General features: G+C 42.9%; 1 protein-coding gene across 3 annotated transcripts in view; it reads left to right on the top strand.

Moving 5' to 3' along the window:
- LOC117969815 (uncharacterized) overlaps window positions 1-22,312 on the top strand; it is a 37,001-nt gene that overhangs the window by 12,908 nt on the left and 1,781 nt on the right. For all 3 annotated transcript variants that reach the window (XM_059022669.1, XM_034917779.2, XM_034917778.2), the window contains 5 exons: window positions 1,610-1,684; window positions 1,992-2,057; window positions 5,841-5,915; window positions 6,217-6,282; window positions 19,734-19,826. In XM_059022669.1, coding sequence (XP_058878652.1) covers window positions 1,610-1,684; window positions 1,992-2,057; window positions 5,841-5,915; window positions 6,217-6,282; window positions 19,734-19,826 — 375 coding nt within the window. The remainder of the gene's footprint in view (window positions 1-1,609; window positions 1,685-1,991; window positions 2,058-5,840; window positions 5,916-6,216; window positions 6,283-19,733; window positions 19,827-22,312) is intronic.

Below are 22,312 nucleotides of genomic sequence, written 5' to 3'. Positions count from 1 at the left end.
AATATTGCAGCGTTAGCGACTGTGACAGCAGTGAACTCAAATAGTCCAGTGAGGGTAGAAAATGACGTTGAGAATGATGTGATATAGCCTACTACACCGATGCTGCATTTAAAGCTCATTTTCGGATGGAGCGAGCAATATTCGAGTTAGCCTATGTCATGTTTTATTTTAATAATACTAATAGTAATTGTAATATTTATAATAATAATAATTAAGTTAATGTCACTTACCCCCTTTAAAAAAAAACCAAAAAAAAAAACATTATAACTGTGCAGGGGTAGCAAACATATGAGAATAATAGCGTTTAACATTCCTATCTTTACTAACGTAATAAAAATACTACAGTATGTGACCATAAGTTTATATTTATTTACAATAACATTTATAAATGTGTGCAGCCATTACAACACACAATAATGTTTACTTCTTGTACGTGTGGAAACGTACGAAAAATGTCACTTTTTTTAAAGCAAACAAGATTTACACATTAACAATGACTACAAGCATAGACAATAATGTACTTAACACAGATATTTTGGTCAATTGTGACCACACTTTGCACACTGGTAGTTCACCTCCGCCATTTTGACACGCTGTGACAGAGATTGAATGATTCTTGGTGTTAGATCTCCCTCTCGACCTGTAAGGGCACTGTGTAAAAAGAACAGAGTACCCTTAACTAAATGGCACGACAATTTATTCTGTAGGGTAGGTGGAGTTCGGTCATTTAGGAAAGGGGCGGAGCTACAGTATCCAAACTCAATGACCCAGACGGTAAACGGTGTGGCATCAGAGGACTGAAGGAGCGGATGCGCTCGTTAACCTAGGGGTCATGAGTGAGGATATAAATAGGGGACATAGCATAAGTGATCTGTTCCTTTGTAAATGGTTAGAACAACCTAAAAGGAGATTGCTGTTTAAGTGAAAACGTTAGTGTTGTGTTTGTTTGTTTTGTCTTAGTAATAACTGTTTGTTTTTGTTTCTGAAGACTACTAACACTATCTGGAGTTGCAGCTGCAGGCCAGCAACAAACCCGGACACCAGCACTTCTCTGTTTGACAAACTAACTGTCTTTTCACCACGAGCACTAGTTTCACGCACTAAATAAACACTGTGTTTTGTGTTCTGTGTTACGTGTGGGTGAGGAAAGAACAGGATTTTTTGTTATGGGTTCCGGGTCAAACCGGAGGATTACAAACAGAGTGATACACGCCTCTGTAGCACTTCCAACATTTATTATTTACAGGTGTTTGCCCTAAGGCTCTGGACATTGTAAAACAATAAACATAATTGCACCTGTTAATCATTGTCTGTGTATTTTGTATCCGTTCTGCACTGCACACATCTGTAACCATTCACCACTTTGCCACACACACGCCCACAGAGTCAACTCCTGAGAGTGTTAGCTAACGTTACAGAGCACTTTTTTGAAACAGGGCGTTCAATAGAAAATGTTACGGAACGTTCTGTAGCGCTCTGGCTATTGAACGCACTGGATTATCGTTGTCTGTCTCTTTATTAATCACTGCTGCATTACCTTCACCTGCACACAGTTAACCATTTTGCCACACAAGCCTAAAGTATTCACAACTTATATTTTCTTTTTTAGAGAGGAAGAACAAAGCGAGATGTACAGATGCAGGGAAACAATAAATTGAAACGTCGACCTGGAATGTTTTCCCTTGTGGGTATTGTTTTTATCTAATGGAATTGCGTCATAACCCACCACATATAGTTAGTTCTTTTTTTCTGTTACTGCCAAAGCTCAAGCTACTCCTTATAAACCTGTCGCACTGCTATTCAGAAACTATCTAAAATAGTTTTATTGCATTTTAAAAACAAGATCAAACTGAAAATCTCCCCATATGTTCCCCCTATTGTGTTATTCATTATTTTATTATTTTATTACAAATTCACCACATCTATTTCTATGTCAACAACTCATTCTATGAATATAACCGTAACTGAAGTGTGTTTTATTTTATGTTCAGGCATCCAGAACTTCCAGTCAACAGCTAACTGAATCACCACCAGTCCTTCCAGTATTGGATTCAGCTGTAAGTATAAACTCCAGAAATGTTCTGGTAGTACGGTGTAAATGGATCGTAAACAGCAATTTTCAAGTCTTGCCACAGATTCTCAATTGGATTGAGGTCTGGGCTTTGACTGGGCCATTCTAAGACATTCAGGTTCTTGTTTTTAAATCACTCCATTGTAGCTTTGGCTGTGTGTTTAGGGTCATTGTCCTGCTGGAAGGTGAACCTCCGCCCCAGTCCCAGGTTTCTTGCAGACGGAAACAGGTTTTCCTCTAGAATTTCCCTGTATTTGGCTCCATCCATCTTGCCCTCAATCCTGACCAGTTTCCCAGTCCCTGCCGATGAAAAGCATCCCCATAACATGATGCTGCCACCACCATGCTTCACCGTGGGGATGGTGTTCTCAGGGTGATGAGCAGTGTTGGCTTTGCGCCACACATAGCGTTTTGTGCTAAGGCCAAAAAGTTCAATTTTGGTCTCATCAGACCAGAGAACCTTTTTCCACATGTTTGCTGTGTCTCCCACATGCCTTTTGGCAAAATCCAAACAGGATTTGATATGGGTTTTTTTCAGCAATGGCTTTCTTCTCACCACTCTTCCATAAAGCCCAGCTTTGTGGAGCGTCCGGGTTATAGTTGTCCCATGGACGGTTTCTCCCATCTCAGCTGTGGATCTCTCCAGCTCCTTCAGAGTTACCATTGGCCTCTTGGTTGCTTCTCTGACTAATGCCCTCCTTACCTGGTCACTGAGTTTTGGTGGACAGCCTTCTCTAGGCAGAGTCGCAGTTGTGCCATATTCTTTCCATTTTTTAATAATGGATTTAACGGTGCTCTGGGGGATGTTCAAAGTTTGGGATATTTTTTTATAACCCAACCCTGATTGGTGCTTCTCCAGAACTTTTTCCTGGACTTGTTTTGATAGCTCCTTGGTCTTCATTATGCTGTTTGTTTAGATGTGCTCTCTAACAAACTCTGGGGTCTTCCAGAAACAGGTGTGTTTAATCTGAGATCATGTGACACTTTAATTGCACACAGGTGGACTCCATTCAAGTAATTATGTGACTTCTGAAGGCAATTGGTTGCACCAGAGCTTATTTAGGGGTGTCACAGCAAAGGGGGTGAATACTTATGCAATCAAGACTTTTCAGTTTTTTATTTGTAAATAATTTTGAAAAATATGTCCATTTTTTTTTTTCCCCACTTCGACATTATGGACTATTTTGTGTAGATCACTGACAAAAAATCTTATTAAATCAATTTTAATTCCAGGTTGTAACACTACAAAATGTGGAAAAGTCCAAGGGGGGTGAATACTTATGCAAGGCACTGTATATAAATGGGTATAGTTGTTTGTATAATAAAAAAGCTTATAGTTCACTATCACTAATTATTGTCCTACCACAGTGAGCCTTGTACCCTGGACTAAATGGCACAACAGTTTATTCCCAGGGTTAGGTGGAAGTCGGCCATCTAGAAAGGGGGCAGAGCTACAGTACACAAATTCAATGACCCGGACGGGAAACAGCGTGGCATCCGCGGATTGGAGGAGCGGATGCACTCGTTGACCAAGGGGTCATGGGTGACGTTATAAAAAGGGGATGTAGTGATGTGATTTGTTCCTTTGCGAATGGTTAAAACGGGATTACCCAAAAGGAAACTGTGCTGTAAAATCGTGAGTGTTTTGTTTGTTTATTGTCGTGTTTAAAAGAATACTGTTGGTTATTATTTAGACAGCTGAAGCAAACCAGGAGCTGTTGCTTAAGGCCAGCACTAGCCTGGACAACATTGCACTTTGTTTGCACTAAAGAACTGTATTTTCACCATGAGCACTAGAGCACGCACTGTGGACGGGTGTTTGTGTTTGTGTCTGTGTTACGTGTGGGTGAACTAAACGGGACTGTTATTATTTCAGGGCAAACCCGCAGATTACAAATAAGCAATACACGACACTGTATTGCTTCATTACCATTGTTATTATGTATTGTTGTTTTGCCACCAGGCCATTGGATTTAAAAAACCATTAAACAACATTGCACCTGCGTTCAATAAGCAGAGCGCTTTTTTGTGGCGCTACGAGGCGGAAGTTAGGTCTTATTGAACGGTATGTTAACGAACGTTTTCAAAAATGGCAGACAAAGTTGAAATGGGGTTAGCTTTACAGGAGTTTCTGGAAGATAGACAGCATCATGCTTACTTGACGGTATACTCAGCAACGAATATTGCAGCGTTAGCGACTGTGACAGCAGTGAACTCAAATAGTCCAGTGAGGGTAGAAAATGACGTTGAGAATGATGTGATATAGCCTACTACACCGATGCTGCATTTAAAGCTCATTTTCGGATGGAGCGAGCAATATTCGAGTTAGCCTATGTCATGTTTTATTTTAATAATACTAATAGTAATTGTAATATTTATAATAATAATGTCACTTACCCCCTTTAAAAAAAAACCCCAAAAAAACATTATAACTGTGCAGGGGTAGCAAACCTATGAGAATAATAGCGTTTAACATTCCTATCTTTACTAACGTAATAAAAATACTACAGTATGTGACCATAAGTTTATATTTATTTACAATAACATTTATAAATGTGTGCAGCCATTACAACACAATGTTTACTTCTTGTACGTGTGGAAACGTACGGAAAATGTCACTTTTTTTAAAGCAAACAAGATTTACACATTAACAATGACTACAAGCATAGACAATAATGTACTTAACACAGATATATTGGTCAATTGTGACCACACTTTGCACACTGGTAGTTCACCTCCGCCATTTTGACACGCTGTGACAGAGAGCGAATGATTCTTGGTGTTAGATCTCCCTCTCGACCTGTAAGGGCACTGTGTAAAAAGAACAGAGTACCCTTAACTAAATGGCACGACAATTTATTCTGTAGGGTAGGTGGAGTTCGGTCATTTAGGAAAGGGGCGGAGCTACAGTATCCAAACTCAATGACCCAGACGGTAAACGGTGTGGCATCAGAGGACTGAAGGAGCGGATGCGCTCGTTAACCTAGGGGTCATGAGCGAGGATATAAATAGGGGACATAGCATAAGTGATCTGTTCCTTTGTAAATGGTTAGAACAACCTAAAAGGAGATTGCTGTTTAAGTGAAAACGTTAGTGTTGTGTTTGTTTGTTTTGTCTAAGTAATAACTGTTTGTTTTTGTTTCTGAAGACTACTAACACTATCCAGAGCTGCAGCTGCAGGCCAGCAACAAACCCGGACACCAGCACTTCTCTGTTTGACAAACTAACTGTCTTTTCATCACGAGCACTAGTTTCACGCACTAAATAAACACTGTGTTTTGTGTTCTGTGTTGCGTGTGGGTGAGGAAAGAACAGGATTTTTTGTTATGGGTTCCAGGTTAAACCCGAGGATTACAAACAGAGTGATACACGCCGCTGTAGCACTTCCAACATTTATTATTTACAGGTGTTTGCCCTAAGGCTCTGGACATTGTAAAACAATAAACATAATTGCACCTGTTAATCATTGTCGGTGTATTTTGTATCCGTTCTGCACTGCACACATCTGTAACCATTCACCACTTTGCCACACACACGCCCACAGAGTCAACTCCTGAGAGTGTTAGCTAACGTTACAGAGCGCTTTTTTGAAACAGGGCGTTCAATAGAAAACGTTACGGAATGTTCTGTAGCGCTCTGGCTATTGAACGCACTGGATTATCGTTGTCTGTCTCTTTATTAATCACTGCTGCATTACCTTCACCTGCACACAGTTAACCATTTTGCCACACAAGCCTAAAGTATTCACAACTTATATTTTCTTTTTTAGAGTGGAAAAACAAAGCAAGATGTACAGATGCAGGAAAACAATAAATTGAAACGTCGACCTGGAATGTTTTCCCTTGTGGGTATTGTTTTTATCTAATGGAATTGCCTCATAACCCACCACATATAGTTAGTTCTTTTCTTCTGTTACTGCCAAAGCTCAAGCTACTCCTTATAAACCTGTGACACTGCTATTCAAAAACTAAAATAGTTTTATTGCATTTTAAAAACAAGATCAAACTGAATCTCCCCCTATGTTCCCCCTATTGTGTTATTCATTATTTTATTATTTTATTACAAATTCATCACATCTATTTCTATGTCAACAACTCATTCTATGAATATAACCATAACTGAAGTATGTTTTATTTTATGTTCAGACATCCAGAACTTCCAGTCAACATCTAACTGAATCACCACCAGTCCTTCCAGTATTGGATTCAGCTGTAAGTATAAACTCCAGAAATGTTCTGGTAGTACGGTGTAAATGGATTTTACAAATCCAGGCACAGCTATTAAACTGCCAGTATCTAAATAATTTTGAGATATTCAAAATACATTTAGAGATATCTGAAAATGATTTCCAGAAATCATTAAATGGAGCTTTAAATCAGATCTAAAATCTATCAGATATCTTGAAATCATTTTAGAGAGATCTCTAAAAGAACAGGAATTAATTTCGAGATATCTTAAATTGAATTTCAGATGTGACAATTATTTAAGGATATCTCAAATACATTTTGAGATATTTTCAAATGATTTAAAGATATCTGAAATGCATTTTAAAGCGCCATTTAAAGATATCTGGAAATCATTTTCAGATATTTTATATGTATTTGAGATATCTTAAAATGATTTAGAGATATATTTAAATATTTGAAGATATCTTGCCATAAAACACAGCACAAAAATGTCTGCGTCAGGAGCATGGAAACAACAGAAGGGAAGAAAATATATTTTCAGATTCTATCTTGCCCAGATATTTACGCATTTAGAAGCATATAGGATTATACTTGCTTTTCATTGTTGTGGTGGATAGACAATAGGCTATATTGTTTTTACATGGTAGAATAATAAAAGGTAATCTCAAGAATGTAAAAAAGATGATATATTTGAAAGATTTTAATCAAATATGGGCTTTATTTGTGAAGAAATTACCTCATAGGCCTACTACATGTTGTATTATTTTCTTAATTAATTTTATTATATGACAGGTTACATTGTGTTTGTGTTGCCGACCCTGGAATCTGTGAAGGTCTTAAATGTATTTAGGGGCAACAGTAAAAGGGAAAAACAGTTTATTTTGAATGTTTGTTTTCCTATATTAAGTATGCTAAGTTTTTTTTTCTGCACTTCACGCAAACAATGGATGAAGACAAACGTGTAGCCTACAGCCTTCAATATTTAAATGAATACAATAAAAAAAAAATATATATCTATTTGTCATAAAACCCCTAAAAATTCCAAAGTATGAAGTGTTTGTAAAACTTATTACAGAATTTGTAGCATCTAATCATTCTATTAATATAACCATAACTGATGTCTGCTTTATTTCAATGTTCTTATAAGCATTTATGGTAGTAAATGGATTTTTACAAGTCCAGACATAGCACTGAGTATCACACTTTAAACCATCGACATACAGGGTTTCAGTTAATAAAATACCTGCTGTAAGTAAATATAGTAGCGAGGACTATGTTTTAGATGTAGAACATGAAAGTGGCATTAGGAAAATAAAAATGCAAAAAACAAAGGAATGTGAATTGGGAATGGAGAGGAAGGTTATTGATCGTTTTGCCAAAACTAAAACAGATGTAGACCTAATATCATTGCAAGCGCTCAGTTGTAAGTGTACATGAGTAGGCTGTTGGCTTGTTTGAACAATGGTTAAAACCAGGAAAGAAATGCAAATCTAACATCTGTGTAATTGATGGTTCCCTTTCAAGTACGAAATGTAACCATTACCTAACGGGTATTTACCTCATAAAGACCCCAAAACCTAAATATTCTATACCAAAGCTGCTCGGACGAGCCTGTGACAGAGTCATGCTCGCCCCTGAGGGTATAAAGGACTGCATGCACAGAACTCAGTGCCATTATTCCTGACAGATAAGTAGTTGTTGCTTACATCTGCATAAATTGCGCTAATTTTTGTGTATTACACTTCATTAATGCGATATTGATAACGTTGTATTAGATTTACTAATTGCACGTATATTGTGCACACAGCCTGTTGCTTGTTAAGTCCCGCTGCGACCTTGTGCCCCGCATGAAGCCAGCGGCTTGAGGCGATCCTTCCCAGGGATCAAGCAACATAAGTCGGCTGACTTGTGCTCTCTTCACAGGCTGCATAGCTCCGGCTGGAGTTAAAATTAAAAGTTTGTTTTTAGTAACGATATTATATTCTGAACTGTAATTGTTTTATTACTGTTTCCTGAGAGAGCATTTTTCTCTTGTGTGTTTCTGTTTTCTTTTTTTTTTTGTTTTTTTTTTTTTGTTTTTTTTTTTTACAGAAGTACGCGCACAGATACTGGGCTCAGCAGCTCTGCGTTGGACCGAGATACATGCTTCGGAGGAGATTGCTTACAGTCTCTTTCCACAGTATCTCGCTGCCGTTTTGGTGACTGCTTTGGGTATAGACTGTGGTTTTGCCAGTAGCCTATACAAGTGGGCATCCCTGTATAGTGCTTCCTGCGGTAACTGCGAACTGAGTGGACCCGTACCGGTACTGCAGTCACCGATTCGCTCAGTTCCCAACCCGGTACCATTACGTACCAAACCAAGAACGAAGTTACCGCACTGGCACCATAACGTATCGACTGGTGTTAATCACCGAACCAGTACCAAACCGACCCTGGCTCCGCTCCGGTTCCTTACAGTACCTACCGGGTGCTACAGTTACCAAACCAACCCAGTATCATCTGGTACCATCCCGATCCATACCCGGTACTGCACACAGTGCTATAGTCACCGAACCGGTACTGAACTGACCCAGTGCTTACACCCCTGGTCCGGTACCATGCCACCCTGTTGTTGTCTATGAGCACATTGAGGCAGCATCTGTTCTTACTGTACAAAACAGCTGGGTTTTATCCTGCGACTTATGCAAGGCCAAGACAGGCACTAACAAACAGTTTCTGTGAGTTTTGCGTAGTTTTCTGAAAGCACACGCTAGAGAAATGTGTCTCCCATAGCTCTACAGAGCGCTTTGTATCTGTTACACCAGCACATCGTTCCCCATCACCGTCTGGTAGGGAGGTGGCTGCGTCCTCACCCCATAGCGCTATGCCAAGGGAGATCAGGTGACGTACCCGCAGCCCGCACAGGAAGCCGTCCTCGCTGTCTTCCTCATGCTCTGCCTCTCCTTCTCCTCCTCCGAGGAATAAGAAGAGTCGCCGTTTAAAGCGGTCAGCAGACTCGGAGCAGATTGGAGAAGGTCTGGGCAGCCATTTATCATCAGGGAACGGTGCTCGCAGAGCTGCTGCGTGAACGTGTAGTGCCACCTGTCCCCATGGATCCCCAGGGGGGAGAAAGTGCAGAGTAACAGCAGGAGGACGTACTGTCCATCGCCGCCTCTGAGGAGGTGGGCGAACAGGAGCTGCCGTTATCGTCGGAAGACGTGGAGTCAGACAGTACATCCCCTGCGGGTAAGCTCTCCCTGTTGGCAGAGTCGCTGATTAAGATGGCCACTGGAGTTTTGCAAGTGCCTTGGCCTACACAAGGTGAGACAAGGCAGTCCATCTTTGATGATGAGTCTACCACCTCTCCTGCGGGCCCCCCAGTGCACCCAGACTTTCTTTTTGAGATAGTCATCCTGGATTCACCCGGCTACAGCTGTGGCTGTTTCTCGGTCGATGGACACCCTATATAGCGTGCAAGTTGGGTTTGCCATAGTTTCCACCGGTAGAGGCTTCAATTTCCGCTTTGGTACAGGTGCCTACTTTAGGGCTCCTATCCAAATACGCGATCTGCCCTAACAAGCTGTGCCGGATCTCTGAGGTGATCCTGCTTATTCAGCTGGTTTATTCACAGCATGTCTGGGCAACTATAATAGCATACTGGTAGCTGACCAGTCTCTCTTGGACAGCCACAGGCCCTCGGCACAGCAACTGGAGGAGCTGCACTTGGTCAATAAAAACCTGCTCCATATATTAAAGCTGAACGGGCAGGCTGTGGGCAGGAACCTGGCTGCATTGGCAGTTGCATGCAGCCAGCTGTGGCTTCCCATGGCTCATGTGCTTGACGGGGATAAAGAGCCTTTGTTGGATGCCCATATTATGCGTTTGGTCCTGCGGTGGACAAGATGCTGCAGCGCTCTCACCGCACGCGTGAATCCACAAAGGAGCTGGTTCACCTGCTTCCCAAGCGACCACCTCCAAGGCCCAAGGCCCCAGCAGCCTCAAAGACCGACACAGCCGGCTGCACCTGTAGCTAGAGGTGATTTTCAGAACCGGCTCACGGCTGCTTGCCGCGGAGGTTTTAACAGGTTTCGCCTCCAGGGGCAGAAGCAAAAACCTCAGTCCAAGCCACAAAGCCAGGAGCAGCCCTAGGAACTTGCTGCCAGAAGCCCAGGGCTCCTTTTCAGTGAGCCATCTGGGGTATTGGCGTCAGTGCACCACGGACATCCGGGTGCTCACTACCATTCAGACCGGCTACTCTCTGCAGTTCAAGCACAGTCCTCATCCCTGCAGTGCTGTCTCAGGAGGTAGCAGCTCTGCTGCAAAAAAGGGCTATTCTCATGATCGACCCTCTCCGCTGGGAGGAAGCGTTCTACTCCAGGTACTTCCTGATGCCTCCCTGTAGCCCCCAGTGCATTTTCCAAGTGCAGGGAAGCTGCCCAGCCCCATTGAGACTCAGAGGCATCAGAGTGTTCAATTATTTGGATGACTGGCTCATTTGTGCCCAGTCGCCAGCGCATCAACCCATTGTCCCCTCTGGCTCTCCATAATAGGAGACGGGGACCTGCTGGCGGTAGATGCCTTGGCACACTAGTGGCCGACGCAACTGTTATATGCCTTCCCACCGTTCCTCTTGCTACCACTGTGTCTGGAGAAAATCAGGTAGGACCAGACCAAGGTGCTCCTAGTAGCCCCTTATTGGCCCAGGAGACTCTAGTTTTAAACACTGATGCAGCTCCTGAGCGGTCAGCCGTGGAGACTGCCCAAGCGCCGTGACCTACTTAGTCAGGCATGGGGGACTTTATGGCATGCCGACCCATTTGAGCCTGTGGCTCTGGGTGTAGCCCCTGAACGGCTGCATTTGAGCCATCTGGGTCAGTCCAACAGGGTCATTGACACCTTACAAAATGCCAGAACAACATCCATCTGTTCCCATTAGGGGTACAGACTTGTCCCATGGCAGTAATATTGCAATGTTTGGCAAAATCCACCTCTACATTAAAGGTCTATCTGGCAGCCATTTGGCTTGCCATGTCAAAATTGATGGTCTCCCAGGAGCTCAGCTTCCTAGCATGGCAATTTTTGAAAGGTGCTCAGCGGCTTCTGCAGTCTTTAAAGGATATTGTTCCTCGTGGAGGCTTAACGCGGTGCTTGATACACTCATGAAGCCTCCATTTGAGCCCTTGCATTGAGCTGAGTTGAAATATTATCGCTCAAAGTGTCTTTCTTGCTTGCTATCACCCCCGCAAAGTGGGTGAGTGAGATGCAGGCGTTCTCCATTGCAAAAGCTTGCCAGGACAAAGGTTGCAGTCCATACCAATCCTGCCTTTTTGCCAAAGCCAATCTTGACATTCCATGTCAACCAGTCTGTGGAATTGGAGGCTTTCCAGCCACCTCCTTTCCAGTGTAGCAGAGAGCGACAACTCCATTCGTTCTGCCCAGTTTGGGCCCTGGTGTACTATGTTGACAGGACAAAAAGTTGGAGGCAGCCAAACCTATTTTTTGTCTGCTATGGGGCCGAGTCCCATGGTCAAGCCCTGTCTAAGCAGAGGATCGTGGATCCTGAAAACCTTGGTTTTGGAACTAGAGTGTTAAAGGCGGCTTCTCAGTCGACCCTTACAACACAGGCATAAAGGTGAGTTTCTGCTTCAGTTTTGTAGTATTTCAGTTGTTCTGCAATATTGTCCTTGCAACGGGCTTTGGTACACATACCCATATGGTAATAGTAAAATTTCGTACTTGAAAGGGAACTTTAGGTTATTATCATAACCCTGGTTCCCTGAAATAGAAATGTAAGCATTAACCTTTAAAGTCACTGCATCCATGATTGCAGCAGGCTTAAAGGAAAAATGACATTGAGGTCTGTGACTGCAGTGTTTTTATGTCCTCAGGGGCGGGCCATGACTGCGTCACAGGCTCGTCGAGCAGTTTTGAAATATCATATTCACGTTTTGGGTCTTTAGTAGGTAAATATGTAGCGCTTGACTGGCTATAAAAAAGATATAATAAGTGTACAGTCTGACCACGCCAGCCCTATTAAGAGCACTACATTTATAATGTTAAATTATTAGTTAGACACTCAGGTCCTTTTTATTCTGTTGGCTGGGACACAATGGGCATGCAACACATGAAAAGGACAGAACTTTACAATAAATGATATATTTTAATTACCACTGGAATCCTCCCAGTGCTCCCACAAAACAATATTGGAATAAAATTGCAGTACAGTTTCAATACAATTATGCCACTTTAGAAACAAGAAGGGGTTTGTAGAAGTCCGAAGTTAGAAGACACTTTTGTCTACTAAACACTACCTGCTGCCACAATTTAACAAAAGGTGGTTGTTTAACTATGCATTTAGCTTATAAACAATTCCAATCCTCTGTGTGTCTTTTACAGAAGACAGCACGTAGCAGACCTCCAAACTCCCCTCTGATGCCTATACAAAAATCACCTAATATATAATGGTAGTCCCTGGAGCTAAAATACTAAAATCAACTAAAATGATTAACAGATAAGTAAACAAGCTAAAATCAATGTATACCTGTGACAGGCTGGCTGCAGGGAGGAACTCAGACCAGAGAGAGAAACACACACAGACGGTGGTGATGAGAAGCTGAGTGCAAATGGTAGCACTCAGCGTTTATTAACAAAATAAAAGGATTAAACAGAACACAAAAACAGGACACGGCACTTGAGGCCAAAATAAATAGACGAACAAAAACGGACTAAAACAGTAAACAGACAGACAAACGGTGCGTGAAGCAAAACAAACGTTTCTTTCTTTTTCTTTCTTTCTTACTTTCTTTCTCCTCTCTCTCTCTCTCCCGTTCTCCACTCACAAACACCCAACCCCGAGTGAGTCAAACGTGCATCTATATATACTGTTGTGCTGGGATTCCAATTACTAATTAATTATTCACTTGAATCCCAGCACGTGAATTAATTACGTGCAACCTCGTGCTCACATATTAATTACTTTAAATGCACGTGAAGTGATGTGCAATCCCGTGCCTAAATACAATTGCATCTTAAATAACTCGTGCTGCACACACCCATTTATATCCCGTGCAGCCATCTCTATACACCAACATTTACACACAACACGTAACATACAACATATAACACACAAATGCACACAGGGGCGGGGCACATTGCCACATATACCCCCCCTTGTGCGCAGCACACATGGCCTCAACGGCCACCTCCCCCCTTAAAAACCCAGCAGTCCAGGACAAAGTCTGGGGCTGGGAAGGGAGGCTTCAGTGGACCCGTGGCTGGCAATGCTGTCAGCACCCCTGCCGGTAGTGGCACGGCTGACAGCATGCTGGTCCACTCCTGCAGCGAAATTGCTGCGGGGGATGCTGGTCTCCTGACCTCTCCCCCTTTCTTCGTAGCCGGTAGCTCCCCTTGGTGGGGCTCCGACCACAGTACTTCCGGCAGCGAAGAAGCTGCAGTGGGAGCAGGTCTCTGGACCTCCCCCACGATCTCCGGCAATGAAACTGCTGCAGTGGGAGCAGGTCTCCGGACCTCCCCCACGATCTCCGGCAGCGAAAATGCTGCAGTGGGAGCAGGTCTCCGGACCTCCCCCACGATCTCCGGCAGTGAAACTGCTGCAGTGGGAGCAGGTCTCCTGACCTCCCCCACAATCTCCGGCAGCGAAACTGCTGCAGTGGGAGCAGGTCTCCTGACCTCCCCCACAATCTCCGGCAGCAAAACTGCTGCAGTGGGAGCAGGTCTCCTGACCTCCCCCACCTTCTTCGTGGCCGGCAGCTCCCCTTGGTGGGGTTCCGGCCACAGTACTTCCTGCTGCGATGCGGAGCGACAGGCAACCCCAGGCGATGCGGCGCGACAGGCAGCCCCAGGCGACGCGGCACGACAGGCAGCCCCAGGCGATGCGGCGCGACAGGCAGCCCCAGGCGATGCCAGACAGGCATCCTTGGGCGAAGCGTGGCAAGCATCCTTGGGCGAAGCGTGGCAGGCATCCTTGGGCGAAGCGAGGCAGGCATCCTTGGGCGAAGCAAGGCAGGGAGTCAGGACAAGCTGGGGTGCGGGTATTGGCCCTCTTCTCGGTCTCTGCGGCCGGGCGGTTCTTCCCCGTGCTTCCCTCAGCAGCCTATGCAAGGGCTGCTGAGGACCGCCAGCATCTAGTCCTGGTCTTTCTGGTGAAGGGAGAGGCAGCTCCTGCTCCTCTTCCCCTGATGGTGATGGAGGCAGAGGCAGCTCCTGCTGCTCTGCTCCTGGCGGTGGAGGTGGCAGAAGTAGAGGCAGCTCCTGCTGCCCTGCTCCTGGCGACGAAGGTGGGAGCAGCGTGTAGTCTCCTGGCGACGAAGGTGGGAGCAGCGTGTAGTCTCCTGGCGACGGAGGTGGGAGCAGCGTGTAGTCTCCCCCTTTTGCAGGGGACTGGTGCTGCTCTGCCTCTCTTGCAGGGGACTGGTGCGGCTCTGCCTCTCTTGCAGGGGACTGGTGCGGCTCTGCCTCTGAAGGGGAAACCAGCAGGCATTCTTCCTCTGCTGGTGGAGATGGGGACAGCAGGCATTTTCCCTCTGCTGGTGGACATGGGGACAGCAGGCATTCTTCCTCTGCTGGTGGAGGTGGAAGCCCCGACTTCCCTCTCTTTTGGGCTGTGGACGCACCGACTCCCCCCTCTTGGGCTGTGGACGCACCGACTCCCCCCTCTTGGGCTGTGGACGCACCGACTCCCCCCTCTTGGGCTGTGGACGCACCGACTCCCCCCTCTTGGGCTGTGGACGCACCGACTCCCCCCTCTTGGGCTGTGGACGCACCGACTCCCCCCTCTTGGGCTGTGGACGCACCGACTCCCCCCTCTTGGGCTGTGGACGCACCGACTCCCCCCTCTTGGGCTATGGACGTTCAGGCTCCTCCCACTCAGGCGTAGGACGTTCGGGCTCCTCCCACTCAGGCATAGGACGTTCGGGCTCCTCCCGCTTGGGCTGTGGACGCTCTGGCTCCTCCCACTTGGGTTGTGGACGCTCAGGCTCCTCCCGCTTGGGCTGTGGACACTCTGGCTCCTCCCGCTTGGGCTGTGGAGGCAAAACCAGCAGGCATTCTTCCTCTGCTTGTGGAGACGGGGACAGCAGGCATTCTTCCTCTGCTGGTGGTGATGGGGACAGCAGGTACTCCACTGCTGGTGGACCTGCTACCTGGGCTGCTGTTGTGGTTATAGCTGCCTCCAGGTAGCTGAGGACCAACTCCAAACCTTCCTCCAAGGTGTTTGGGGTGTGTTCCCTCTCATAGGCCTCCCATCGCTCCCTATCCATCAACCACAGGATCCGGATGGCTACTGGCATAGACTGGGCCTCCAGCCCAGCATTTTCCAGGACCCAGTCCCGCATCCCGATGTAGTCATCTGCCATTGCCCCCCAACTTTTTTTTTTTTTTTTTTTTTTTTGGTTGGTGTTTTTTTTTTTTTATTCCTGTAGTACTCTCTCTGGCCTGAGTCTGGAGGCGCTGTCGTCCCGGTTCTGACACCACGTGTGACAGGCTGGCTGCAGGGAGGAACTCAGACCAGAGAGAGAAACACACACAGACGGTGGTGATGAGAAGCTGAGTGCAAATGGTAGCACTCAGCGTTTATTAACAAAATAAAAGGTTTAAACAGAACACAAAAAGAGGACACGGCACTTGAGGCCAAAATAAATAGACAAACAAAAATGGACTAAAACAGTAAACAGACAGACAAACGGTGAGTGAAGCAAAACAAACGTTTCTTTCTTTCTTTCTTTTACTTTCTTTCTCCTCTCTCTCTCTCTCCCGTTCTCCACTCACGAACACCCAACCCCGAGTGAGTCAAACGTGCATCTATATATACTGTTGTGATGGGATTCAATTACTAATTAATTATTCACTTGAATCCCAGCACGTGAATTAATTACGTGCAACCTCGTGCTCACATATTAATTACTTTAAATGCACGTGAAGTGATGTGCAATCCCGTGCCTAAATACAATTACATCTTAAATAACTCGTGCTGCACACACCCATTTATATCCCGTGCAGCCATCTCTATACACCAACATTTACACACAACACGTAACATACAACATATAACACACAACTGCACACAGGGGCAGGGCACATTGCCACAATACCCTGGCACATTAAATACAAAGTTAAAATACAATTGCAATTAAAATGATTAAACAATTAAAATACTAAAACAACAATACAAGTATTGGTGCAATTTCTTTCTGAGCTAACAGTACACATTTAGAAGCTGCTAGGTGCCCATTAACTAACTTGGCAAATTAGTCTATTTACATTTCAGGCTCATATTTTGGAAGTTAATTTGTGTTGTATTTAACATTTTATAAATTAATTTGACTGAATGGAACACACACTTGTTGTGTTTTAGTGGGTACCAGCTGGTATTTAACAAGATCATTACCATCATTAAATTTCTTCATTTTTTAAACCATAAAGGCAATCTTATAAACAAACATATAACTTCAACATTCATACATGTATACATCTTAACCCACAACCCATACCTTCAGTAATAATTATAACATAATAGGGATAATATGATAACAAGTCACTATAGTAAGTCGACAGTAATATATATACAGTGCAGTCCGTTTATAAGAATCACACCCGCCCCGGGTGTTTTGATTGTTATAAGCAGTTGATTCTTAAAAGCGGACCGATATGATTACTGTGGTGCAGAATCAAACTTGGTATGAGAATTATAAGAGCTTGTTCCCTGGCTGCAGTGTAATGGGTTGACCACTAGAGGTCACGAGTTCCCGCATGTATGCACGCCCACAAAAAATCTGCAGCTGCTTTCCTTAACAAATTATGGATAATAGTCAATTGGTTAACTGCTTGTTAAAGTTAATGACACCTTGATAGAAACGGCTTAGCCGACAGCTTTGTGATGGGGGTATAGAGGCATAAGGAAGCAGAAGTAACAAAAAGAAACCAAAACATGAGTAAGAGATCTAGTGTTTGTTCCACACAAAGTATTGTGCTCCAGCTGAGAGCTAGGTTTATTTTGTTTGTTTTATTTGCGGTTGTTTCTCCACCGCAGTGTAAGAAAAATAAAACCAACACCGGTTTAAAACTGTAAATTAAGACTCCAGCCTGATAATTTACACTATCCTTGGCCACTCTGCTGCATTACAATTAGCAAAAGCGGGCAATCAGCAGTTTAAATACAGTATACAGATTGTCCTCAATCATTGAGGACAATCCATCAAAACAAGTCCTTGTGGGTAAGCAGCTTGTTATACGATCACGGTTATGACTTATGTTTACTCAAGGCTGCAGAATCCATTTTACTGTATACTTGAGAAGAGATCGTCTCGTGAGGGTGCCTAGTTTAACTGCTGTTACTTGTAATGGCCTTTGAATTAAAATGACATTACAGTACAGTATTTTACTGTCAGGACTACCACTGTATTTAAACATCTGTGGCTTACTTATTTTCTGTTGCGATGCAGATCTCACAGTTTTTCATTAAATGGAGATGCAAAGCTCTGCAATCCACTCCTCCTCTTCTGTCTCACCATGCCACGCAGTCTCCATGCATATCACACAATAACACTGCTGTACTCGGTATGTATTCAACAAACATGTATTCACTTTATTGAAACACATTTTCAATAACAGAGAACACAAAAAACATACCTGCACAATGCAGTGGCGCAGTCATGTTTGATTACAAACCATGCAGTGTTTCCTGCATCACCGCACGATCCACGCTGCGTACGTGCCTAATCACGAGAGATGTGATCAAATTCAAAAACAGCTTTTATTGGCTGTACACATCATTGTATTTGATAGAGTACCGTATTACATGTAGTCAGTTTGCCCCGAAATGATTCTTGTAAGCGGATTATTTTACATTGGTTGGTATAGGAATGATTTTGTCCCAGTGGTTTTGATCAGTATATTGTGATAACTTGCACCCACTTAGGTTCGTTGCCCCTTTACAAATTGACCCAGACACAGAAATTGGGGTTCAGCGCTTCCGCGCACTTTTAATAATACAAACAGAAATACAAAACAAAAACAAACACCTAGCTCTTTACGAGCACTAACTTAACTTTCAGGAACACCCTGACTACAAGTAGGACGGCTAAGCCGTTTCCCCACCAAACAAAACCCAACAAACTAAAACCACACAGGTTTGACACAGCACTTACTTCTGTTTGACTGCTTGGAGACAGAGCACACTATCTGCCTCCTTCTATACAGCAGCCGTGAGCAGACTGACTGCACCCCTTATATGCCCTGCACCTGGTCCTAATTTAACAATAATTACCAGGTGCAGGGGATAATTAACAATTAACACAATGTGCATTCTCACATGTTTTCATGCATGGAGGATTAACCCCCTCCCTGCTGTGTTACAATATGCGGTTGATTCTTATATCAGTGATTCTTCTAAACGGACTGCACTGTATCATATATCTATTTTTGTAATTAATTTATAAATGGGTCCCATATTTTAAGGAAGTAACTTAATTTTCCTTTATCTGTCTGGTAGAGCCTCCAGCTGTAACACATATAGCATTAGATGTTTCCATTCTGTGAAAGTTTGACATTTCTGTCTTTTCCAGTATTTAAGGATTCACTTTTTTAGTATCAAAGAACAATAGCTTAAGACAATATTAACATAATTTCTATTAATGGTATCCCACAAGATCTTAGGCCCAAAATGCAGAAGCTAGGTATCGCTTTGTGCCTTACTTTGTAAATATCAGAAATGTATTCATGAATTTGTTGTCATATTGCATTAATTTTAACAGCCCCAAAATGCATGTGTAATATTCTCAGTTTGTAACTTGTATCCTGAGGATGTGCTAGGTGTGAATTTCGACATTTTTAACTTGGCGTAATCAAATCTATTCATTATTTTATATTGAATTAGCCTTAGTCCTTCATTTTGGGTAATATTTTTACAGTTATAGGGCAGCAGTGTGGAGTAGTGGTTAGGGCTCTGGACTCTTGACCGGAGGGTCGTGGGTTCAATCCCAGGTAAGGGATACTGCTGCTGTACCCTTGAGCAAGGTACTTTACCTAGATTGCTCCAGTAAAAACCCAACTATATAAATGGGTAATTGTATGTAAAAATATTGTGATATAAATAATAATAATTTGTCCAGGCCCTTGCCCATGAAACATCAGATATAATAACACCTAGATCTTGCTGACAGCTTTTTTATTTTCAGAAGGATTTATCAAAATGTCATATAAAAGTGAAACAAGTCCTTTTTCTGATTTAATAATTGGTTCTGTATGTTGAGCGAGTAATAGGGATTCAAATATAGACACTGACAAATAGGAAAATGTATAGTTTTTATTAGAAACAAATTATTGCAGCTGAAATAAGTTTGTATCATTACCCAAGACAACTAAATTAATTAATAGATTTTTTTAGTTTTACGTTTGTTTGTTTTTTTTTTCTACATACCTTACAATTGAGTTTGGTGTAGTTATGGATACATTAACTATTGTTCTTGGTTTTCTTGCAGAGTAAAAAAGTCAAGCGAGACACACAGTCAACTACGAAAAAACCCAAGAAAACTCGTCCTGGATCATACAGCACATTGTTATTGCCAGACCAGGTAAAACACAGTACTGTGGGGTAAGCCGTCAATGCCCTTGTTTTTATTAAACAAAATAAATAAAACAGCACGAGGGCCAAACAAACAAACATACACAAAACAAATACCGTGCTGGTTCATCTTCAGTATGCGTAGCAATTGTCTTTTAGATACGTTCCTCTTTCTCTCCGTCTCCCGTCTCCAAAAACTCTCCCCCATCAGCAAAAGCTGCTGGTATATATATATATACAGACGTGCTCAAATTTGTTGGTACCCCTCCACAAAAAACGAAGAATGCACAATTTTCTCTGAAATAACTTGAAACTGACAAAAGTAATTGGCATCCACCATTGTTTATTCCATATTTAATAGAAATCAGACTTTGCTTTTGATTTTTTATTCAACATAATATTGTAAATAATAAAACAAATGAACATGGCATGGACAAAAATGATGGGACCGCTAACCTAATATTTTGTTGCACAACCTTTAGAGGCAATCACTGCAATCAAACGTTTTCTGTAGCTCTCAATGAGACTTCTGCACCTGTTAACAGATAGTTTGGCCCACTCTTCCTGAGCAAACTGCTCCAGCTGTCTCAGGTTTGATGGGTGCCTTCTCCAGACTGCAAGTTTCAGCTCTTTCCATAGATGTTCGATAGGATTCAGATCAGGACTCATAGAAGGCCACTTCAGAATAGTCCAATGTTTTGTCCTTATTCATTCTTGGGTGCTTTTAGCTGTGTGTTTTGGGTCATTATCCTGTTGGAGACCCATGACCTGCGACTGAGACAGAGCTTTCTGACACTGGGCAGTACGTTTCGCTCCAGAATGCCTCGATAGTCTTGAGATTTCATTGTGCCCTGCACAGATTCAAGGCACCCTGTGCCAGGCGCAGCAAAGCAGCCCCAAAACATAACCGAGCCTCCTCCATGTTTCACTGTAGGTATGGTGTTCTTTTCTTTGAAAGCTTCATTTTTTCGTCTGTGAACATAGAGCTGATGTGACTTGCCAAAAAGCTCCAGTTTTGACTCATCTGTCCAAAGGACATTCTCCCAGAAGGATTGTGGCTTGTCAATATGCATTTTAGCAAATTCCAGTCTGGCTTTTTTATGTTTTTCTTCCATGGAGCCCACTTTCGCTCAAAAAGCGACGGATGGTGTGATCAGAAACTGACGTACCTTCACCTTGGAGTTCAGCTTGTATCTCTTTGGCAGTTATCCTTGGTTCTTTTTCTACCATTTGCACTATCCTTCTGTTCACTCTGGGGTCGATTTTCCTCTTGCGACCGCACCCAGGGAGGTTGGCTACAGTTCCATGGACCTTAAACTTTTTAATAATATTTGCAACTGTTGTCACAGGAACATCAAGCCGCTTGGAGATGGTCTTGTAGCCTTTACCTTTACCATGCTTGTCTATTATTTTCTTTCTGATCTCCTCAGACAACTCTCTCCTTTGCTTTCTCTGGTCCATGTTCAGTGTGGTGCACACAATGATACCAAACAGCACAGTGACTACTTTTCTCCATTTAAATAGGCTGAATGACTGATTACAAGATTGGAGACATGTGTGATACTAATTAAAGAAACTAATTAGTTTGAAATATCACTATAATCCAATTATTTATTATCTTTTCTAAGGGGTACCAACAAATGTGTCCAGGCCATTTTAGAATATCTTTGTAGAATAAGCAATAATTCATCTCTTTTCACAGCTTCTTGCTTTATTCTATGACATACCAAAGGCATGTAAGTATACATGATAAAATAGCTTTTAATTTCATCAGTTTTCAGGTGGAATGAAGCATTATTTCAATGAGCTGTAAGGGTACCAACAAATTTGAGCACGTCTGTGTGTGTATATATATATATAGTGGTCAAGGGATTAACTGGTTGTCAATTACCTTGTTTATCCCCCGACCACATTCTGCATGGGCTTTCTAATAAGTGTGGTAAACAGCCAATTCGTCAATAAATTATTAGCTGCCGACTACACATTCTTAAGGAATGTATTTGGCAGACGAGTGGCAAACATCATCCCTGCCAACTACACTCAACTATAATAACAATACACAATTTACTTTAAATTAACCAAAATAATAACAGAAATACATTAAATAACAATAATACAAAAATACTACAGGCAGTCCAGGGCGGGATCTCACTGTAAGCACCAAATCTACATAGCCCCTTTTTTAACAGCACCTATCCCTCCAGAACAATTTAAACACTATTGTCAGACTTGTTGCCACAAATCAGTGCTGTCCTGGTTGTCTATAGTGTTTTGCATATTTTGTATAACTGGACTGATTGCACAGCAGCAGGATGGTCCTAGAATTGCAATGTGCAGCAAATGAAAATTAGAGGCAGAGTGGACGAGAACCAAAACATTTTAATAAATGTTGAAAAAACACCTAAACTGATCAACAATAGGTACAATGTACAATGTCCAACATCTAAAGATCAACTTTCACGTTATGACGAAAAATGAAAATATAATTTTAAAAAA

Source organism: Acipenser ruthenus, chromosome 4, assembly GCF_902713425.1.
Source record: "Acipenser ruthenus chromosome 4, fAciRut3.2 maternal haplotype, whole genome shotgun sequence".
Taxonomy (NCBI): Eukaryota; Metazoa; Chordata; class Actinopteri; order Acipenseriformes; family Acipenseridae; genus Acipenser; species Acipenser ruthenus.
Note: the sequence above shows the minus strand (reverse complement) of the source record. Positions and strands in the feature narration are given on the sequence as shown.